Consider the following 20,622-nt stretch of genomic DNA (forward strand, 5'->3'; position numbering starts at 1 on the left):
GGCAGCAGTTCACTGTCACCCCCTCTTTCCGGTGGCGAAGCTGGCGCCAGGTGAGATGTGTTCCAGCAGTGCCCATCCGACAGCAGATAGGTATACTGTCCTCTCTTTTCCACCACCCTGAGCGGTCTGGAAAACTTGCAGTGGGTCTTAGGAAGAATGCCAGGTTTCTTCACCCAAACATATGACCCACACTGGAAGGACACACCTGTGGCCCCTCTCTTGTGCTCTGTGTATGTCTTGGTTTTTTCTTGTTTTTCTCTGACTCTGGCTGCGAGCTGCCTTGAGGACATTGGTTGGCTCTGTGGAAGTGGACGTCCTGCCACATGTAGTTTGGTGCGCATAGGTTGGCCATGCAACAGTTCCGCTGGTGCTTTCTGAGTCGTGGAGTGGGTTGTTGCGCGATAAACATGCAGGAACTCCCTTGTGAACTCCTTCCACTGCCTACCTTCCAGCAGGGCAGTCTGCAAACTGTCCTTCAGGCTGTGGTTGAAGCGTTCAATCTCACCATTTGCCCTCAGGTAGTAGACGGATGACTTTCTATGCACAATGCCCCAATCCTGGAGAAACATGTCAAACTCATGCGACACAAACTGTGAGCCGTTGTCTGAAACAAGCTCCTTGGGGTTACCTTCTCTGCTGAAGACAGTAGAAAGGAACTGCATGACAGTCTGTGTGGTGAACTGCGAAACAAAGGCTATCTCAGGCCACTTACTATGATAATCAATAAGCGTGATTGCGTAGCGACAGTCTGTTGGCGCCTTATCAAAGGGTCCCACCGCATCAATGGCCACTTTCTCCCATGCGGTTTCTGGATATGGCACAGACTGTAGTGGAGGAGTGTGTGTGACTGCAGACTTGTCGTGCGACTGGCATTTGACACAAGTTTTTATGGCTGCCTCAACCTGACCATCCATGCCCAGACACCAATATACTTCTCTGAGTCTCTGTTTTGTTCTCACTATTCCCTGGTGTGTGTCGTGAGCCAGGGTGATCAACTTTGGCTGCAGTGGGTCTGGTACCAGGAGTCGATGTGTGCCACGTACCACGCAGTCACCTTGTAGGGAGAGCTTGTGCCGGATTTTGAAGAAGGGCCTGTACTCTTGGATCAAGGCGTTTTCCTGTCATAGGCCATCTTGAGGTGAGCAGCTGGCACAGTTTATTCTGCACAGGACAGGCAGAGCAAGCAGAGTCAAATTCAGCAGCAGTGACAGCTGACAGTGTAGAGGTAGGTGCCACTTCCACATCGTCCAACAGGCTGGGCTCGGAGCTTGGCAGTGGGAGCCGAGATAAGCAGTCCGCAGTTACATTCTCTCTGCCCGGCTTGTAACTATGTGTGTAACTTGTGACTATGATGTCATCAAGGAAGCATTGGACCCCTGACAGGCCCTTGAGGATAAAGGACATCATTCGCTGGAAGCAGCTCAGTCCCAATGCCAGTCCAAACGGTACCCTCTTAAAGCGGAACAGGCCTTCATGGGTGATGAATGTAGTTAAGCTGCGGCTGTCCTCATGGAGTGGAACCTGGTGATAAGCACTCTGGAGATCCAATGTAGAAAACAGTGTTGCCCTTCTCAGCTCTGCAAACATTTCTTCCATGTGAGGCAATGGGAACTCCTTATATATGCTTCCTCTTGGTAATATTATTAGGAAACACTCAATTAACTTTCACTGTTATGTGGATGACATCCAATTATACTTATCAATCAAGTCAGACTTAACCAGTCAGTTAGCTAAACTTCAAGTATGCGTTAAAGATATAAAATCATGGATGGCCTACAATTTTCTGATGTTAAACTCAAACAAAACTGAAGTTATTGTGCTGGGCCCTAAACACCTCCGAACCTCATTATCCGAAGATATAATTACTCTGGATGGTATTGCCCTGGACTCCAGCACTACTGTTAGAAATCTAGGAGTTATTTTTGATTAGGCTTTTTTTCACCTTCGTAACATTGCTAAAATTAGAAACATCCTGTCTCAAAACGATGCTGAAAAACTAGTCCATGCATTCGTTACTTCCAGGCTGGACTATTGTAATTCCCAATTATCAGGATGCTCAAATAAGTCCCTTAAGACTCTCCAGCTGATCCAGAATGCTGCAGTGCGTGTTCTGACGAGAACTAAGAAAAGAGATCATATTTCTCCTGTATTAGCTTCTCTGCATTGGCTTCCTGTAAAATCCAGGATTGACTTTAAAATCCTTCTCCTGACCTACAAAGCGCTAAATGGTCAAGCACCTTCATATCTTGAGGAGCTCTTAGTACCTTATTGTCCCACTAGAGCACTGCGCTCCCAGAATGCAAAGTTACTTGTCGTTCCAAGAGTCTCTAAAAGTAGAATGGGAGCCAGAGCCTTCAGCTATCAGGCTCCTCTCCTGTGGAACCAGCTCCCAATCTGGGTTCGGGGGGCAGACACCGTCACCACATTTAAGACTAAACTGAAAACTCTCCTCTTTGATAAATCTTATAGTTAAGGAGTGAGGAGTTGCAGTGTGCCAAGTAGCACCCTTGCTTTTCTCGGCTTCTCTTTATAGTCATCAGATTTACCTATCATATATTCAATAATATAGTGAGAGTAGAGGGAGGCAGGCCAGTACAGCCCGATCCGGTTGAGGAGAGTTCTAGCCTGACCAGGCACCTCTCTTTAACCTGCCTCTCTTAGTCATTCTATTATTATTTTATACTGCCGGGGAAGTTCCTTCCTTCTTATGACACAATGAGCTGCTCTCTCTTTTCTTTTTTCTTTTTCCTTTTATGTGCATCCTGTCCCAGAAAAGCTTGTTACTAACCTAGCTCTGGGGAGTTAACTCCCCGGAGTCCTTATGTTTCTTCTTCCCCTGCAATGTCCGGCTATGTCCTGCTGCATCCTGCCGCGTCCACTGCGTCACCCATGCTCTGCTGCGCCACGTTACATCCTGTAACGCCCTGCTGTGCCCGGCTATGACATGAACTACTACGACTACCATTGTAGTCACTGTTCCATTATCTTTATTGTGACTATTACGCCACTGTTCATCATAACCCCAACTGGCACCGTCAGACACTGCCTACCAAGAGTCTGGGTCTGCCGAGGTTTCTTCCTAAAAGGGAGTTTCTCCTCGCCACTGGCGCAATAGCCACTGCTAATGCTTGCTCTTGGGGGAATTATTGGAATTGTTGGGGCTTTGTAAATTATAGAGTGTGATCTAGACCTACTCTATCTGTAAAGAGTCTCGAGATAACTCTTGTTATGATTTGATACTATAAATAAAATGTAATTGAACGCATATATCACGCTTTGTTGGGCTCTCTCAGATCCACACAGAGCAGTAGTCCGTTTCCCCCTCTTTTTGTGGTGACTACTATGGGCAAGATCCATTCTGATGAATCTACGGGCTCAATAACATCCTGCTCTACCAGTTTTTGTAGCTCCTCAGACACTGCTGCTCTAACTGAGAGAGGTAACCTGTGCAGTTTCTGCTGTACTGGTTTAATGTCTGGGCGTACTTTAACTCTCTTAGTGAATCCCTTAGCACATCCTAATGCCTCCACTGCAACCATGGGGTCAAACTGGACATAGGGAGCTAAAGTGACCTGACCATCTGTTATCTGCATTTTTAAAGCAAAAAATAAGTCTCTGCCTAACACCGCAGACCCATGTTTTACGATTTAGTTTTACGATTTTTTGCGGTTCCCAAATGCTACGCTAGCTTTTACGTATCCCTGTACAGGAAAGCACTTCCCCCATAACCCTTCAGCCTGAGTTTTGGTTCCTCAAGGGATACGCTAGGAAAAAGCTCAGTTAACTCTGGTAGTATAGATACAGCTGAGCCTGTGTCTACCGTTAACTCAATGTCCTGGCTATCTACCCCTGTTGCACTCACTTTAACTGTACACATTATGCTGCTAGCGTCCCCTGTATTCACATTCAGGATAGTCACTTCCGGGACAGCGACCTCACTCACTCAAGTGTCCCTTCTTTTTGCAGGCGTTGCAGCTGAACTCCTTTGCAGGACATCCCTTGAAGTTAGCTTTATGCTGAGTAGATCCACACCTATAGCATGCTTTTCCTCTTTTAAACTTGTTGTATTGCTGCTGTTCCTGTGGTTGAACTGTGTGCACGGTGCTGTCTACTGCTTCGTTACACATGACTTTGGCCTCCGCCACAGCAGTTTCAATCTGGTGCGCCATCGTCACAGCTTTGAGTAAAGTCAGTGGTACCTCCAGCAGTAGGCGCTCCCTGATGCGCGGTGAAGACGTCTTCTCCACAAGTTGGTCCCGAATCATCTCCTCTTCCATTGTCCCAAACTGACATGTCGTAGCCAGCTCTTTTAAACAAGCCACAACCTGGTCCGTAGTCTCGTCTGGGTGCTGACCACGTTGTCTGAAGCGGTACCTTTCAGCTATAACGTTCACTTGCGGCGTAAAGAAAGTCTGAATGGCAGCCAACACTGTATCGTACTTCTCATCAGCAACCGTCAGTGTGTAGAAAAGTCTCTGACCTTCTGCGCCCAAACAATGGATTAGCATCGTGCGCTTTCTTGCCTCAGGCAATTCCTTATCAGCTATCGCCTGGAGATAATTCTCAAAAGTGCGTATCCACAGCTTGAATGGTATCGGCGGCATCCCGACATTTTGCAGAAAAGGTGTAGGCTGACTCAAGTTCTAAGTCGACATCCTCGTTGCCAATATGTTATGTCGTAACAATAACAACTCTGTCTTGACTTACCGGCAATTTCCACTGGATGCGGAACGTCTGCGGAACGTCTGCGGAACGTCTGCGGAACGTCTGCGGAACGTCTGCGGAACGTCAATGGAGTCATTAGGTTTCCATTAAAGTCAGTGTGTGTATTTCCACTGACTGCGGAACGTCTGCGTCCCTACTCCGTCCCAGTTCCGTCAGTCCGCAGCAGATACGCACAGCTTCTATTTTTGACGGACGGAGAGCTCTGCAGCAATTCAGCACACGGCAGATAGTGCGGGACAGGAAGTCGAGCACAGAAACAAAATAAATATCCGGTTAATTTTCAAAATAAAATACACCGTGCTCACGGTGGATCATATTTCCCTGCACTACACCTTGAAAACACAGCACAGAGTCGTTTCCCCTCTACTCCTCTGGATGGAAACAAACTGTTGTTGGTTTTGTGGTTCTATTCTACCTGAATTCGCGAGGGAACTTGTGGGTCCTCGTGACTACAGCTGTCAGTCACGGCCGCAGCCGTTCCGCAACAAATCCGGACCCGGTGGGTATTGACGGACGGCGGAGCACGCAGCAGACACGCAGCGGAGCCGGTCTGCAGCTGTTACGCATCCAGTGGAAATCCCTGGTAAGTCACTTTACTTTATTCCAACCAACGTGAACAGGAAGTGTGACAGCATACATGTGTCTATATCGCAACGACTCTTCTTCTTTATTCTATATTTACTTCTTCTACTCTAAACTGGGTTTATTGTGCACAGCGCCACCTAACGCTAAGGTTGAAACACCACACTGTACCACTGCTTTTTTTTATTCAACAAAGCCCTGCTGCCTCAACAGAGTGGCCCTATTTAAATGAATGACAGGGCTGCGTTTTTTCACACAATGTTGTCTAAATACAGCTTCATCTCTCTGAAACGCCTATCACTTTGTGAGAATTATGGATGATTGGAAAATGGCCAGGTTCTGTCTGTTTAACTGATTAATAATGCTCTGCAGGCTTGCAACCCCTGGTGACCCGTGTTCTTAGAGACACGGTAAACAAATTCTCTCAACACCCCCCCTTTGTAGCTTTTACTGTTACTGTAGTTTTATTTTTTGTTCTGTGTTACACCATATCATTATTGTCTCTTGTCGTTTTTCTTGACCAGTCCAGGACATGGAGTTACATTATGAATATGTCTTGTTTATTATATTTCATGCTACTTTACAACAAATCACAATGCTATGTACAATTGAATGAATGACATTAAATGTGACACTTTATCAAATAAAAATGATTTTAAATGGCAACCCATCGCATTCACATAATTTGTCTAAAATAAGTTAAATGTAACTGATATTATCTGATGAACTGTAAATAATCCTGTCTTTTAAAAGTACCTGTTGTTTAATTTCTTGCCAAAAGAACTTTATAGTGCTTTAAATATTTGTTTCATAGAGACAACAAATGTGATACAGGGATCAAGCATAAATGGTACTAAACTGAAAAAAAAAACTACTTTTCTCCCTGAGCTGAAAGAGAACATGATCTGTTGTGCTGACAGTTGTATCTGATAAACAACAGTTGATGGTTTTCTATACTTGACGGGAAAGGTGGCTGTTCAGAGACATCTTTTTTCTCTGTGAAACAGGAGCCCAGCGGGCCTGTAATTTATGTTAGCAACAAAATGGACACAAATCACAGAGATGATGCTTTGACCAAACGTAGAGACATGAGTTCAAAGCTGTAGTTGGGAAATATTTCCATCAAAAGGAAAAACGGTTCCCTGGGATGAAAACACCCTTCATGAGCGTCAGTGAATTTAAAGCTTGCATTAAACTGGGTGATTACCTAGAGACAGTATATGGTGCTTATGACTCTTTGCAGAGAGGAAAAGTGCACAACAAGCAATAGCTGAAGCACAGGTCTTTTAATTGACGGGTAATCATATCTTCACTTTCTGTTTTTGATAACTTGCTCACTGAACAGCAGGAACACATTCATTCCAACACACTTAGTCCCTCTACAGCCTCTCTACAGCATGTTGGTCTCAGAGGAGCCAGGCTGCAGTATTTGAAGAGTAACAATGAGTTTAACTGCTTTTCGAAACCAGGGGTACAAGAAGGCATAGATCACAGGGTTCAGACAAGAGTTAGAAAAATACAGAATGGTTATAAATGGTGCAATTAAAGCTATAATCCAGTTGTAATCTACCCATGTTATGATGTAAAATGGGCAGAAACACATTAGAAACACAAGTACAAGAACACCAAGATTCCTGGCTGCTTTCAGCTCTGATTTCTTTGCCTTTGGAGTCACTGAATGCTGGAGTGTGACAGCTGCAATGTGAGAGCGCATGGCTCGGGCCTGAGACACAGCCACGGCAAATATTCTCAGATACAGAGCTACGATGACAGTAACTGGAACAAGAAAGTTAACAAAAAGATCAAAAATTGTTGAGATTTCATCACTTATCAACCAACATGATTTGTAGCAGTATTTATTCCTCTCTGTTTCAGGCGGAATATCCTTTACATAGAGAAGGCTGTAGAAAACAGAACAGAGCCAACACAGACAAACAGAGAATTTAACTCTTCTCGCAGTGACTTTAGTGTTGTAATGCAGAGGGTCACAAATAGCCACATAACGTTCAACTGATATGAGCACTACGTCACCTATTGACGCTGAGGGAATGCTGATGGAAAGAAGAGTATATGTAGCACATACAACTTCACCAAGATACCAGCAGGATGTTTTTTGGAAAACTTCTACAGGCATCACCACAAGGCCCACTAGAAGGTCTGAGACAGCCAGAGAGAGGAGGAGGATGTTGGTGGGTGTGTGGAGCTGCCTGGAGGGAAAGAAAAAATAATTATTCAATCTACAAAAGTGACAAAACAACCCAAACTAGTATTCAAAATAAAAAAATAAAAAAACCATATGAGTTTGAATATTTTCCAAACCACCACATCAGTATTTACCATATATTTAAGTGTAGACAGTTAAAATGACTTGGTTGAGGTCACGGTGGACAGAAAGCAATGCTTAGTATTGGTAAGAGAGTGGACATGGACAACTGGCATCAAAGTCAGACATTTGGTGCAACATTATTCAGTACTAGCTCAAAGACAATTCTTCTAAATGTACAGCAGCTGTTCACATTTTTAAGTTACAAATCCTGTAGAGAGAAACTGAGATGTTAATATCTGCCTGAAGTGGGAGATTGAGATGATGATGACCAGGTTGAGAGCCACAGTGATCGCAGAGATGGAGTAGAACACAATGGTAACTGCTTTGGGCCAAGGAGGCAAGAGCTTACTGCAGGAGGTGTTTGGGAACTGTGGAAAGCAGAGCTCGGCTCCGTCCTCAACCTCCATCTGCAGAGATCTGCAGATAGCTGCAGCTCTGGCAGCTTTCTGAACAAACCTGAGTCATGTAACTGAATTATCTCTCTCACATTCTCTTCGTCCCCTCCTCTTCCTCAGTCCCTGTTTGACTCTGATGCCCCTCCTCCCTCACTCTGCAGATCACACCATCATCGTCATCGCTCTCTCTGTAACCCTGCCTTTCTCACTGTCTCTCTATCCAATCTCTCTTTTGTCATTTCCTACCCTTGTTTCCTTTCCTTTGTCCTATTATTGTCCTACAGATAACTTTTCAAGTTTCAAAAACAGAAGTCTTGCAAGTCTATCTCTACAGCCATGTGGAGTAAAGTATGGCAACACCGCATTCTAGAACAGGAGAATTTTCTTTAACCCAATCACAATTGACTCGGGAGGCAAGAAGGTCTGGATGCAGAGACGGTGGCTCTGCAAGACAGTCTCGGGAAGGAAATTGATTTGGTGAAATATTTGCACCTATCAAATGAAAACGCCACATACAATATTAAATGATGTTAACTCATATAATACAGTAATGTGAGCCATTTAAATTAGCTGGATACATGGTTAAAAATAATTTGTTCTTACCAGAGTACTGCGTGTGTCCTTTTTCCATAGCAATCCCAGCGATAGGCCCAGAAAACTCTGCTGGATGACTCAAATCAGCCAGTTAAAGTTCAGCAATGTTTCCTCTCTAGCATTTAGCTTAGTGAAGCAGCAGTGACGATGGTGGCTAAGCTGTGTCGTTCTCCCCAGCTGACCAAATATGGTCACTTCTTGTCAGTGTTCGAATTATCTTTGTGTCTTCAAGGGGGTCTCACTATCTCATAAAAAAAGTTGGCACACCCCGCGCATAGCCTAACAAGGCTATACAATTAAATAACCTAGGCGCGAGTGGCGCTTTTGCGCAGTATGCACACAGCAGAGTCTTTTGCCACGAGTCCAAGTCAAGTCTCTGGCCATCTGATCTTTCCCATAAATCTTATGAATTCAAAGTATGTCCAGACAGTATAGTATTAAAATCAGTTTGTGGAATCACTTTATGGGGTCTACTTAACACATCCCTCTAGCCCTCAGACCTGGTGAAATATCAACCTAAGTTTGTCACATTATATGGATACAACTATAAAGATACAATGTGCCTGTTCCCAGCATTAGCACAACACTTTGCCATGGTTAGCTTGTTACCTGTGATGATATCATATATTCTAAATATGGGATTCTAAAGTAACGTCTCTTTCATTCAAAAAAATGTCTAATGTCGAAGTGGAAATCAAGAACAACATGCATCTCAACGTCAGTCCAAATTACGCAATAATAAGCAGTTTGAACTCACTGATGTAATGCAGTTTATTTTCTTAGGGCCCTATCTTGCACTCAGCGCAATTGCCTTTTTACACCGACGCATGTATCATTCCTATTTTGCACCCGACGCACAGCGGACTTTTCCCTCCACAGACGCACGTCGGTAAAATAGGGAATGTATTTGCGCTCCCGGGGGCGGTTCAGCGAAAAGAGGAGGCGTGTTCCGGCGCAAACGGTACTTGGTGCTATTTTGCAGTTTCAGAAACCAATTCCGCCACTGACCAGGAAAAACCTGGTCTAAAGTCAGTAACTTGTTATTCAGATGCTATTTTAGGGGCGCATGCTTGGCCATAATGTAGCGTGTGCACAATGCTCATACACTTCTCTCATCTAAACGGATGCAGCAATTCCCATTTTTGCAAACCATACATAATTGCAAAGGAAAATATTACTGAAAATGCGCTTCAGGTGTTTGGATCGGTCAGGAGGCACTTTACAGTACAGTCCTCAAAAAGTCGCAGCATTCTTTGTGGCTTGTTGTGATTTACACAACATTTCCATGAATCATGGATGTGTTGATGACATAAATGAGGAAATATTAGAGGACTTAAGGAGACGTGATGTTGAACCACGGTGGGATCTGGTCCGGGAGTAATGTGCGATGTGCTCCTGGTGGAGCGGGTGGAAGGAGATTGAGTGGGGGGGAGGAGGAAGGGGCACAACAGGAGCAGGTGGTGCGTTTGGAGGCCCACGCTCCATGGCTGCAGCAATCCTCTCCAGACTTGAGGAGATGCGCCCGAGAGGAGCAGCAACATCGCCACCCGAACAAGACGGGCATTTATTACTTTGCCGCATCTCGGACAGCTCCCGCTGGCGTGCGCCAGGCAAATCCACCGTCATAATAGCAATCCGCCATGGAACAAGCGTGCCTGCTCTTAAAGGGAATGTGAGATGACGCTCTGATTGGTTTATTGCACTTTACGCCCAAACCACACCTAGCTACTTCAGACCAACCCATTTTAGATTTGCTTGCGTCGGGCGCAAGAGTAATAATAGCAACAGCGCCCGAGATCCGCCCACAAAGCTACTTGCGTTTTGCGTTTCATACTTGCGTTTCAGATCGTTAAAATAGGGCCCTAACGGCCGGGACACATCAGGACGATTATCGGCCGTGGGACAGTCTGGCGAGGTCAGTGACTCAAATCTGTTCGGTGTGTCCCGTGTCGTCGTCCGTCAGAAACACGTTTCAGTGAACTATTTTAGTACAATATGAGATGGTATTCTGAACGGCCGCCATGACAGTCCAGGTCTCAATTTCCAGAGAAAACAAACCCATGTGACGCATTCGTCCAATCAGCTGCCTGTTTTCATTTCTTGGGCAACATTACAGATAAGCGCCGCCTGCTGTTATAGAGATGTATTACATCTCGTCTCCTCTCGTCTTTTTGGTCTGTTCTGTGGCAGTTTTTTGGACCTCGAGGATGCGACTGATCATATCGACGGGGTTTTCTGTCAACGGTCGGCCGTCGGCTATATGTGTCTACACCATAAGTGTTAGTTACGCTCAGTGAAACTGAGTCCAGCGCGAGAGAGACCCAACTCAGAGGAGGAGAGGTTAGTGAGGCCAGCGTCTCCACGGCAGGTGACAGTGCGCACGGATCCGCTGCGCCACGCATGGATGAAATAATGAAATAGTAAATAGGACTACAGTAACACAAATATGTGCAGAATTAAGACCCAGTGTTTGGTGGACCGGGGTACACCTTGTTCACTTAATAGCCTACAAATCATCCACGGGATCAATTACGCATCACACGAGTTTGCCCCCCCGACACAGCATTTGTTCCTGGGGAGATGGATCAGTGCGTCCTGCCTCCTGTGCGCCATGGATGTCTGAGCCTCAGCAACTACTAATTATAAAGATATAATTTGCCTGTTCCCAGCATTAGCACAACACTTAGCGATGGTTAGCTTGTTACCTGTGATGATATATGCTAAATAACGTCTCTTTCACATTAGCGTGTGAGTGACTGACCTGCCTGGGTGCGTTTTGAGATGCCTGATGAAGTCCGACGTTACACCTTGCACGTAGCTGTTGGCTTACTGCCACTGTTTACAAAGTTATTGAAAACAAAACTAATGACAAAAGCAAGATCACTTCTTCGGACTTCCAAGTGCTGTGAAATCGATCGTATGCGGTTTGCTCATGTAGCCTAGTGGTGTGGTGGTGAAGTGCAGTCATGCTGCGTTCATGAGCGTAGGGTAAGCTCAGGTCTGCGTCCGAGTAGCCTATATTTTAATTTAACATCTTTAATGGTATGAGATCGCACAGGGATGGATAATGAGCGTTGATTAAGATTAAATTACAATGCCACATATGGCAGACACCTTCAGATATGAGAGACCCCCTCAGATTTTTGACTTTGGTGCTTTCATGGGAGCCAGTCCTCACTCTATGGGAGCTCGGCTCCCTCTGGCTCCCACGTAATTCGGACACTGCTTCTTGTCTGTGAAATACCAAGATAGTGTTGGCCAAAATGCAAACTCCTAGCTTCAAAACAGCAGTCCACAAACCAGTGGGTGACTTCACTGATGCTCCGTCCATTATATTTACAATCTATGGTTTGCTGTCCGAGGCCCAGCCAGTTAGCGTCGTGTGCAGCGCTACTGTCAGCTAAAGGCATGGTTTAGGTGTGTGCTTGATGACCGTTCGTATTAAACAACTGTCGTTCAGCTTTGCGAAATTTACGCTGGAAACCTTGATACTTTAGCAATCACACCAAACGGCCGGCAAACTCTACTGGATGACTCGCATCAGCCAGATATAAAAATTGACGTCAACGTTCCCTCCACCATACGCAATGGTGGCTCATTCTCTCCAGCGGGGGCCCTCTTGTCCAAATATCTGTCTCCAAAATAGCAAGATGGTGTTGGCCAAAATGTAAACTCCTGGCTTTAAAACAGCAGTCCACAAACCAATGGGTGTCGTCACGTCACTGATGCTACATCCACTATATTTACAATATATAGTTTGCTGTCCAAGCCACCGAGGCCCAGGCAATCAGCGTCCTGTGCAGAGCTACTGGCAGCTAAGGGCATGGTTTAGGTGTGTGTGCTGGGCGACTGTTTGTTAGCTTAGATGCTACATCATAGATGCATCAGTCAATGTTTGCTCAGCTCCCAAGTAAGTCTCAAGTCCAAAAGACGTTAGCTTAGAGGAACTATTGCTGTACTATTGCAGAATCTGTCATTCAGTTTACACTCACTATTCTCTATATAGTGTTTTGATTGACACCGTGATAATTTTACAGTGAGTTAAAACATTATTTTACATCATACGCTGCTGGGAAGTGTGTAAGTGTGTAATAAGCCTTCCTACTCCTGTATCTGAAACTTCACAGATCATGTTACATGACTTCACTATCAACTGGAGTAACACGTCAACACAGATGCAGCCCCTGGTTTAGGACTGTGCATGCCATAGAAAGTAAAGTTTCTCTTTAAAACGGCTTTACTCTATTAACACCTCAATAGCAGCAGCTGGAGGTTCATTTACCTAACCTTCTCCATTTCCAACACTCATTTTCCCCCCTCATTCCCCAGCAACTGCTACCGCATCCTTCCCCAATGCGCCAGCACTCTCCACCACAATTCCACCACATCCAAACAAGGAACTCTATAAAAAGATGCTTCCTATTAATAATTCAGAAATAAATCAGTCTCAACAAGCCTCATCCTTGAACATCATCAGCAGGAATTTCAACAATTCTAGTGCCTTATTCACTTCTGTTAAAAGTAAACTGACCTTGACCAGTATTTGTATTGACTCGGATTGTGCTTATATACGCGTTATATTATCTTGTAGGCATCAGAGAGGCCCATGTCACGCTGCCAATAAAATACTTTTTCATTATCTTTTCGTGCTTCACCCTAACCCTAGTTTCCCCCTCTGACCTTAATTAAACCCTTTATTCCTGACTCTAACCCCAGGCAAGACACCTTTCCGTAAAAATTGTACCAGGATCAAATTATTTCCCAGATAACCCTGCTGTTTTTTTAAAGAAGACATTCTGCATTGAAATGAACGAGAGGGCTGTGTTTTTTCACACGCTATCGTCTTAATGCAGCTTTAGATCTCATCATTTAGTAAGAAATAGGGACTATTGAAGATAGCCTTTAGCACCCCCAGTGACTTATCAATGCCCTGCAGGCTTGCAAGCCCTGATAACCCATGTTCATAGGGACATGCTGAACAAATGTTTTTGTCCTGGGGTTTGCACCATTTCATTATTGTTTTTTTGGTTGACCAGTCTAAATCATATCAGTAATTGTGAAAAATCTACAGTTACAGTATTATAAATATGTCTTATGTTTATTATCATATTTCATGCACCCCCACAAAAATATGTTTGAATGAATGACATTAAATCTGATAGTTTTTCTAATAAAATTGATTTCACATTACATAATACATTACATAATTACAACACATTACACATTACATAGTATGTGAAACTCTGTCTTTTGATTACATGTTTCTCTGGAAATGTAACTGCAATTATCCGCTGAACGATAGATAATCTATATAATCTAATCTTTTCAAATTACTTGTTGTTAAACTTTTTACCAAAAGGACTTCATACTGCTTTCAATATGTGTGTCATAGAGAGAAGATATACAGGGGATCAAATATGAATGGCACTGCACTGAAATGATTAAAACAGCTTTTGTCCCTTAGCTGAAAGAGAACATGATGTTTTTGTGTGGACAGTTTAATTTGAAAAACAACAGTTGATATTTTTCTATAGTGGAAACATACAAATACTACATGAAAGTGTGGCTATTCAGGGGCATCTTTTTTCTCTGTGGACAACCCAGTCTCACGTCAGTTCGTGATGGCATTACGAAATTAAATCTATTAGAACGTGATACCATTACGTTATTGTGAAGATTTATGTGTTGGGGTCACGTTTTTTATACTAATGTATTTCAATGAGAAGCATCTTACGTAATCACAGCACGAAACTTTCTGCCACTCGGCTGCAGCAGAGAAAATGGATACAGCTTTGATATTATTGGTATGTTTAGCCCAATAATCGCTGTTTTTATTATTATTATGTCTATTTCGGCCAGGGAAGCTGGATTGCTTTGTTGTTAAAACTATAACGCTACATCTTTCAACATGTATTTAGCTGTTATCATGGTATGCATTTCTTTATTTTAATAATATTATTTCGGTCTTATTACCGGTGAAATATTACAGTAAATAAGACAGAACAGTAAGCTACGATATGAGCCGAGCTGGGCGCTTTCAAAGTCGATGTCCCACGATGCAATGCGGGCATTCATTCACAGAATCAGACGGCAATCAGCGTGTCTATATCGCTTCAATGTACGTAAGGGATAATGTAAAGCGTTGTTATAGCGAATACAACAACGACGGGGTGATCAGGACCCCGACGCCAATCTTCTTCTAGCGGATTTAACCCTAACCCTAACCCTACCAGAAGACTTACAACTTTCAGACACGTTACACACGTTGTCTCTGTCAGTTGGAGGCTGCGCAGTAAAGCAAGAGATGACCGGAAAAGTACTTCTAATAGCCTTCACCAAGGGGGTAAGCTTTGCTTCAGAACTCGAGCCATCATTGCGCCATTTTGTTGCTAACTGGCCATCACCTCCTGTTAGCATTCCGTTGACTGCCATTTCTTTTTTACGTCACTTGACTGTGAATAACTTTACATCTGAAGCGTTTAAAGACTCTATTTGTCCGTTGTTTAGTTCCAAAGAAACACGACAATGTATAAAAGGCTCCATTACCTTGTACCTCACGTTATGGCTCCGTAGCAGACGTTTTTGTAAAAATAGGCTAACGATTGTGTCATAACCAAGTGACTTACTGTCGCATAGTAGAGGGATTACCGTATAGTACAGGAGAAGCTCGCAGGCAGTTTTGACTTACATGAGATGTTTAGGTTTAATTACTAATGCTAACTAGCATGTTAGTGATCAATAATTAGCCTGTGCCCATGTTATCTCCTTACATACACATACAGTCTCCGTATCTGTAAGATTGGGAATGATTGAGATTTCTCTTGGCACAGCTACCAGAAGACTTACAACTTTCAGACACGTTGCTCATGTCACATTCTCTCAGTTGGAGGCTGCGCAGTAAAGCTGGCCATCACCGGAAAAGTGCTTCTAATAGCCTTCACTGGTCTCCGTCCAGAGCAACGGGGTCTACTGGTCCATTATATACTGTCTATGGCCTTCACTGGTCTCCGTCCAGAGCAACGGGGTCTATTGGTCCATTATATATATATGTCAATGGTTATACTTAGCAATGGTCTGTTATCAAGAAAATAACAGACCGCATTCTACATTAGAATATAAGCAAGCCATGTAATAAATATATATATAATCAGTAGTTTTGTCACCAGCAAAAACACGTTGCTCAGTTTTGTTCCAGTAAGTTATGCATCGTAATAACGTTTAAAAAAAATCAGCTGAAGACTCCGGAAGTGACGTCGTAATTACCGCTCGGCGGATAGAAAAGATACAAATACATAATATTCGTAATATTGATGTTTTTGTCTAACGTTGTAATTGAGGAGTTAAACAATAAAGATAGCATCAATAATAAAATACAGTTTCATGTATTTGTCTCATGTATTGTGTGCTCGGCCGGCCGGGGGGCGGCATCAATCTGAAACGGAATGAAGCCCACTCACGGCAGACAGCAGAAAAAGGAGCCGAACACGTCCTCCCACCCATCCCGGAAGAACTACAAGTGCTCAAGCTTTGTAACAGATTCTGGGCCGCGTCTATAGTGGGAGTTATAGTTTCTAAATATATTGGTATATTTCTCATAAGTAGAAGTTGGTAGTGTAGAATTTTGGATACACCCTGGGTTTTTTTTGGGATGGGGAACACACTGGTGTCATCAGATTTTAAAAATATAATCGTTAAATAGGTGAAAATAGCTTATTACCATATTTGACAGTACTTACAGTGGAAACACTTTGGAGACCATATCTACATGATAGCTGAGGTCCAGAGCTTTCTATAACAGCTGGTTTTATGTGTGTAGCACCTTCTGTTGCTAAATGACATCAGCTGAAGACTCCGGTAGTGACGTAGTAATTACCACTCAGCAGATAGAAAAGATTGCTGCATGTAAAAAAATAAAACAAATTGCTGCACGTTGTATGTGAGAACACTTCTACCTCAGCCTACTGCACACAGACACAAGTACTTTTGCATATTATTATTATTAAAATAAAGAAATGCATACCATGATAACAGCTAAATACATATTGAAAGATGTAGCGTTATAGTTTTAAAAATATCAATAAACAACAAAGCAATCCAGCTTCCCTGGCCGAAATAGATCGAAATAATAACATTAAAAGAAATACATATAAACCGTGATAAGATCTGGTGAATAAATGTTGATTAAAACAGCGATTATTGGGCTAAACATACCAATAATATCAAAGCTGTATCCAGCTTCTCTGTTGCAGCCGAGTGGCAGAAAGTTTCATGCTGTGATTACGTAAGATGCTTCTCATTGAAATACATTAGTATAAAAAACGTGATCCCAACACGTAAATCTTCACAATAACGTAATGGTATAACGTTCTAATAGATTTAATTTTGTAATGCCATCACGAACTGACGTGAGACTGGGTTGCTGTGGAACACGAGCCCAGCAGGCCTGTCCAAGAAAATGGACGCAAATCACAGAGAAGATGCTTTGTCCAAACATAGTAACATGAATACAAAGCTTTAGTAGCCCTTTTGTTCTGTTGGGTTAACATGTTTCTTAACGCAAATAAAATGGTTCCTGGGTAAAAAAGAAACAGTATATGGTGCTTATGACTCCTAAAATGCAGCAGCATCAGAGAGGAAAAATACAAAAAAAGCAAAAGCTGAAGCACAGGCCTTTCAATTTCTGTATTGAAATTCAAATTTAATAATTTACTCACTGAACAGCAGGAACATATTCATTCCAAGTCTGATCTCAGTCCCTCCACGACCTCTCTACAGTATGTTGGCCTCAGAGGAGCCAGGCTGTAGTATCTGAAGAGTAACAATGAGTTTAACTGCTTTTCTAAACCAGGGGTAAAAAAAGGCATAGATCACAGGGTTTAGACAAGAGTTTAAAAAATAAAACATTGGGACCATAAAGGATGCATATGAGGCTGTGAGCAAGTTGTCAGCTGCAAGAGAAATGCAGTAATATGGGCTGAAACAAATTAGAAACACAACTACAAGAACACCAAGAGTCCTGGCTGCTTTCAGCTCTGATTTCTTTGCCTTTGGAGTCACTGAAAGCTGGAGTGTGACAGCCGTAATGTGAGAGCGCATGGCACGAGCCTGAGACACAGCCACGGCAAATATTCTCAGATACAGAACTACGATGACAGTAACTGGAACAATAAAGGTCAAAACAAGGTCCACAATCCCTGCAATATAGCCAACCACCAACACACATTCTCCGTAACACGGAATATACCTGTCTGGTTGAGTCGGGAAACCCTTTGTAAAGAGAAGGCTGTAGGAAACACAACAGAGCCAACACAGATGAACACAGAATTTAACTCTATTCATGGTGATTCTGGAGGTGTAATGCAGAGGGTCACAAATAGCCACATAACGGTCAACTGATATGAGTACCATGTCACCTACTGAAGAAGAAATAATGATAAGCTCTAGATAAGAATACAGAGAACACAAAAAATCGCCAAGAAACCAGCAGGATGTCTTTTGCAGGATTGCTCCGGGTATCAGCAGGAGTCCCACGAGAAAGTCTGAGACAGCCAGAGAGAGGAGGAGGATGTTGGTGGGTGTGTGGAGCTGCCTGGAAGAAAAGACAAAAGCACTATTAAGTCCTCATATCTAAATGAAAAGCAAATGTTTTATTTTATTTATTCTGATCTGCAATACCAACAGGCCTTATTTTGAGCAGGCAGTTTGATTATTATAGTAGGAGAAGCACAGGTGTTACATTACTAATAACAACATCAATTGTTCCTTCAAGTATTCCACTAAGCCATGACAGTAGGACAAGCTTGCCAGCATGCATTATGCCAGGACCCTGAAACTGTGTTCATAAATTTAACATCAATTGTTGAGACATTAATCTTTGCCTGAAGTGGGAGACTGAGATGATGACAAGCAGGTTGAGAGCTACAGTGAGCAGAGAGATGGAGGAAAGCAAAATGTGAATGAGCAACACTTCAAACCAAGGAGGTGTCAGTTTCCTGCAGGATGTGTTGAAGAGTTGTGGAAAGCAGAGCTCCTCTCTGACCTGTGTCTCCATCATCAGTGGAAGGAGAGAGGCTGCAGCTCTCTGCCTCGAACTCTGTCATACAACTGATTTATCTCTTTTTACTGTTGGCTCCATCCCTCTCCTTCTCCCTCTCGGTCTCTGTTGGGCACTGATGTCATTCTTTTCTTGCTCTACACATCACGTCACCTTTTACACTTTCTCTGTCATTTTTCAGACCTTTCAATAATCACTTTCTATTCAATCCTCCGGTGTTCTGCCTTTCCCTCAATCTTCTGTCACCCCCAGATTCCATACTTCCAGATCTCGACCCAGCTGAATTCATGCAAAAGCCTTGTTTAGAGCAGGTATATCTATGTACACATATATGAATATATATATATATATATATATATATATATATATATATATATATATATATATATATATATCTTTAGACAGTTGGGCGGCATGTCATATAATTTAGTTTGTTTCAAGCTTACGGAACCCTTAAGTCTTGAAACGCTTCCTAGTAACAGCCCCAGTCTTTTAGACCCCCGCTTGGCAACCAGAGGTTTCTCTCTGCTTCTCTGCTGCTTATATTCTGTTGCCATGCAGTTATAAACAACGACTCAAACAATCAAAATTTCCTCAATAAAAGGGGAAATTACAGCACTCTGGAGACTCAAGATCCCAGTCAATAAGATTGAACTCTTGCTGAAGTCAAAGAGGTGGGGTCAATATGTAACTGAAAACTAGTAAGCTTCTCTTAGATGTGATTACACTACCCGTTTTTAAGAGGAACTGGGTTTGTATTCTGATGCAATGTTCCCGCCACATCCCCGAGGTTCATGCACTTCTAAGGAACTTTCCAGACTGGCTACCGGATGCCCTTACACTTTTCCATCCGTCTAACATCCATCACTGCACTTTATCCTTAAGCTCCTCACATATCTCAGTCCCTCCAGAAAAATGCGATTATGTGATCGCATAATTCAATGCACAATTAGCCAAAGTCCGCATATTTATGGGGGGGCTGAATTTTTTCAAATACGCTGCACTTTCGCCACATAAATTGCCACATAAATTGCCACATAAATTGCCACATAAATTGCCACATAAATTGCCAATTTCCTCGCAAAACATGCAGGGCTTGCATGATTTCATAATCCCCGCATTTTCGTTGCAAAAAAGTCACATATATCTTAGCAGAAAGTTGAATAATGTTGCATTTACGTCACACAAGAGCAGCCAATTTCCCCTGTTGCCATGGGAACGTCATGAAGTGACGTAATTACGTGATGTGAACATCCTCAAAAAGCAGGGTGTTGGGGGAATCACTTTTTTTCTCTTTTTCATCAAACCGCAATTTTTGCAAGTTCCCACAATTTCATTGCATAAAATTGCATAAATATCCCGCATATTCCATCGCATTTTTTAAGAAAACGTGCTGCATAATCAAGGATTTTTGCCCGCAACAATCACAAAAATAACTCATTTTTTTGGAAGGACTGCCATCTGTGAGCAGGTGCCAGAGTTTGCCCAAGAAGTCGCATTCTTCAGGGGGAAATTGTATGCAAGCTCTGCTCCAGAACCTCTCTCCTGAGCCTATTCCAGCCTGGTATGAATCTTCCGAAGTTGCTCCTAGACCTCCAGTGCTTCCATGGGCCCTCTAGCAGCTCTCCGGAGTCAAGCAGGTTGCCCGCCAGCCCCCTGCTTGATTCCCTGCCGACTTCTAACTATTGTTATTCTCGGCCCGCTAGCATAGCTTAACAGTCAGCAAGCCTCTGCCTTGCCGACTTCCCCTCTGTCCTCTCCATTGCAGTCTGATTGAATTTGGCTGGCGCAGGCTTGTTGATAAGCACTGAAAAGCAACTTCACCACCCACCCTGCAGGACCAAAAGATACAGAAGTAGAAACAGTAGGGTTATAAAGATTCCAACAAGTCTTCCAAACCAAATGACAATATAGTCTTTTTATTCCTACCCTCTAATACGACTCAT

General features: G+C 43.1%; 1 protein-coding gene across 1 annotated transcript; it reads right to left on the reverse strand.

The window, feature by feature from the left end:
* Positions 1 to 17,391: 17,391 nt before the first annotated feature.
* On the reverse strand, positions 17,392 to 18,673 carry LOC114563603 (trace amine-associated receptor 13c-like). Its single transcript, XM_028590402.1, has 2 exons — positions 18,501 to 18,673; positions 17,392 to 18,211 (listed from the first exon to the last, which is right to left on the reverse strand). Exons 1-2 carry the CDS (start codon positions 18,671 to 18,673, stop codon positions 17,392 to 17,394), a joined length of 993 nt encoding a protein of 330 aa, XP_028446203.1.
* Between the last annotated feature and the right edge of the window lie 1,949 nt (positions 18,674 to 20,622).

This window comes from Perca flavescens, chromosome 11 (genome assembly GCF_004354835.1).
Source record: "Perca flavescens isolate YP-PL-M2 chromosome 11, PFLA_1.0, whole genome shotgun sequence".
Classification (NCBI taxonomy): domain Eukaryota; kingdom Metazoa; phylum Chordata; class Actinopteri; order Perciformes; family Percidae; genus Perca; species Perca flavescens.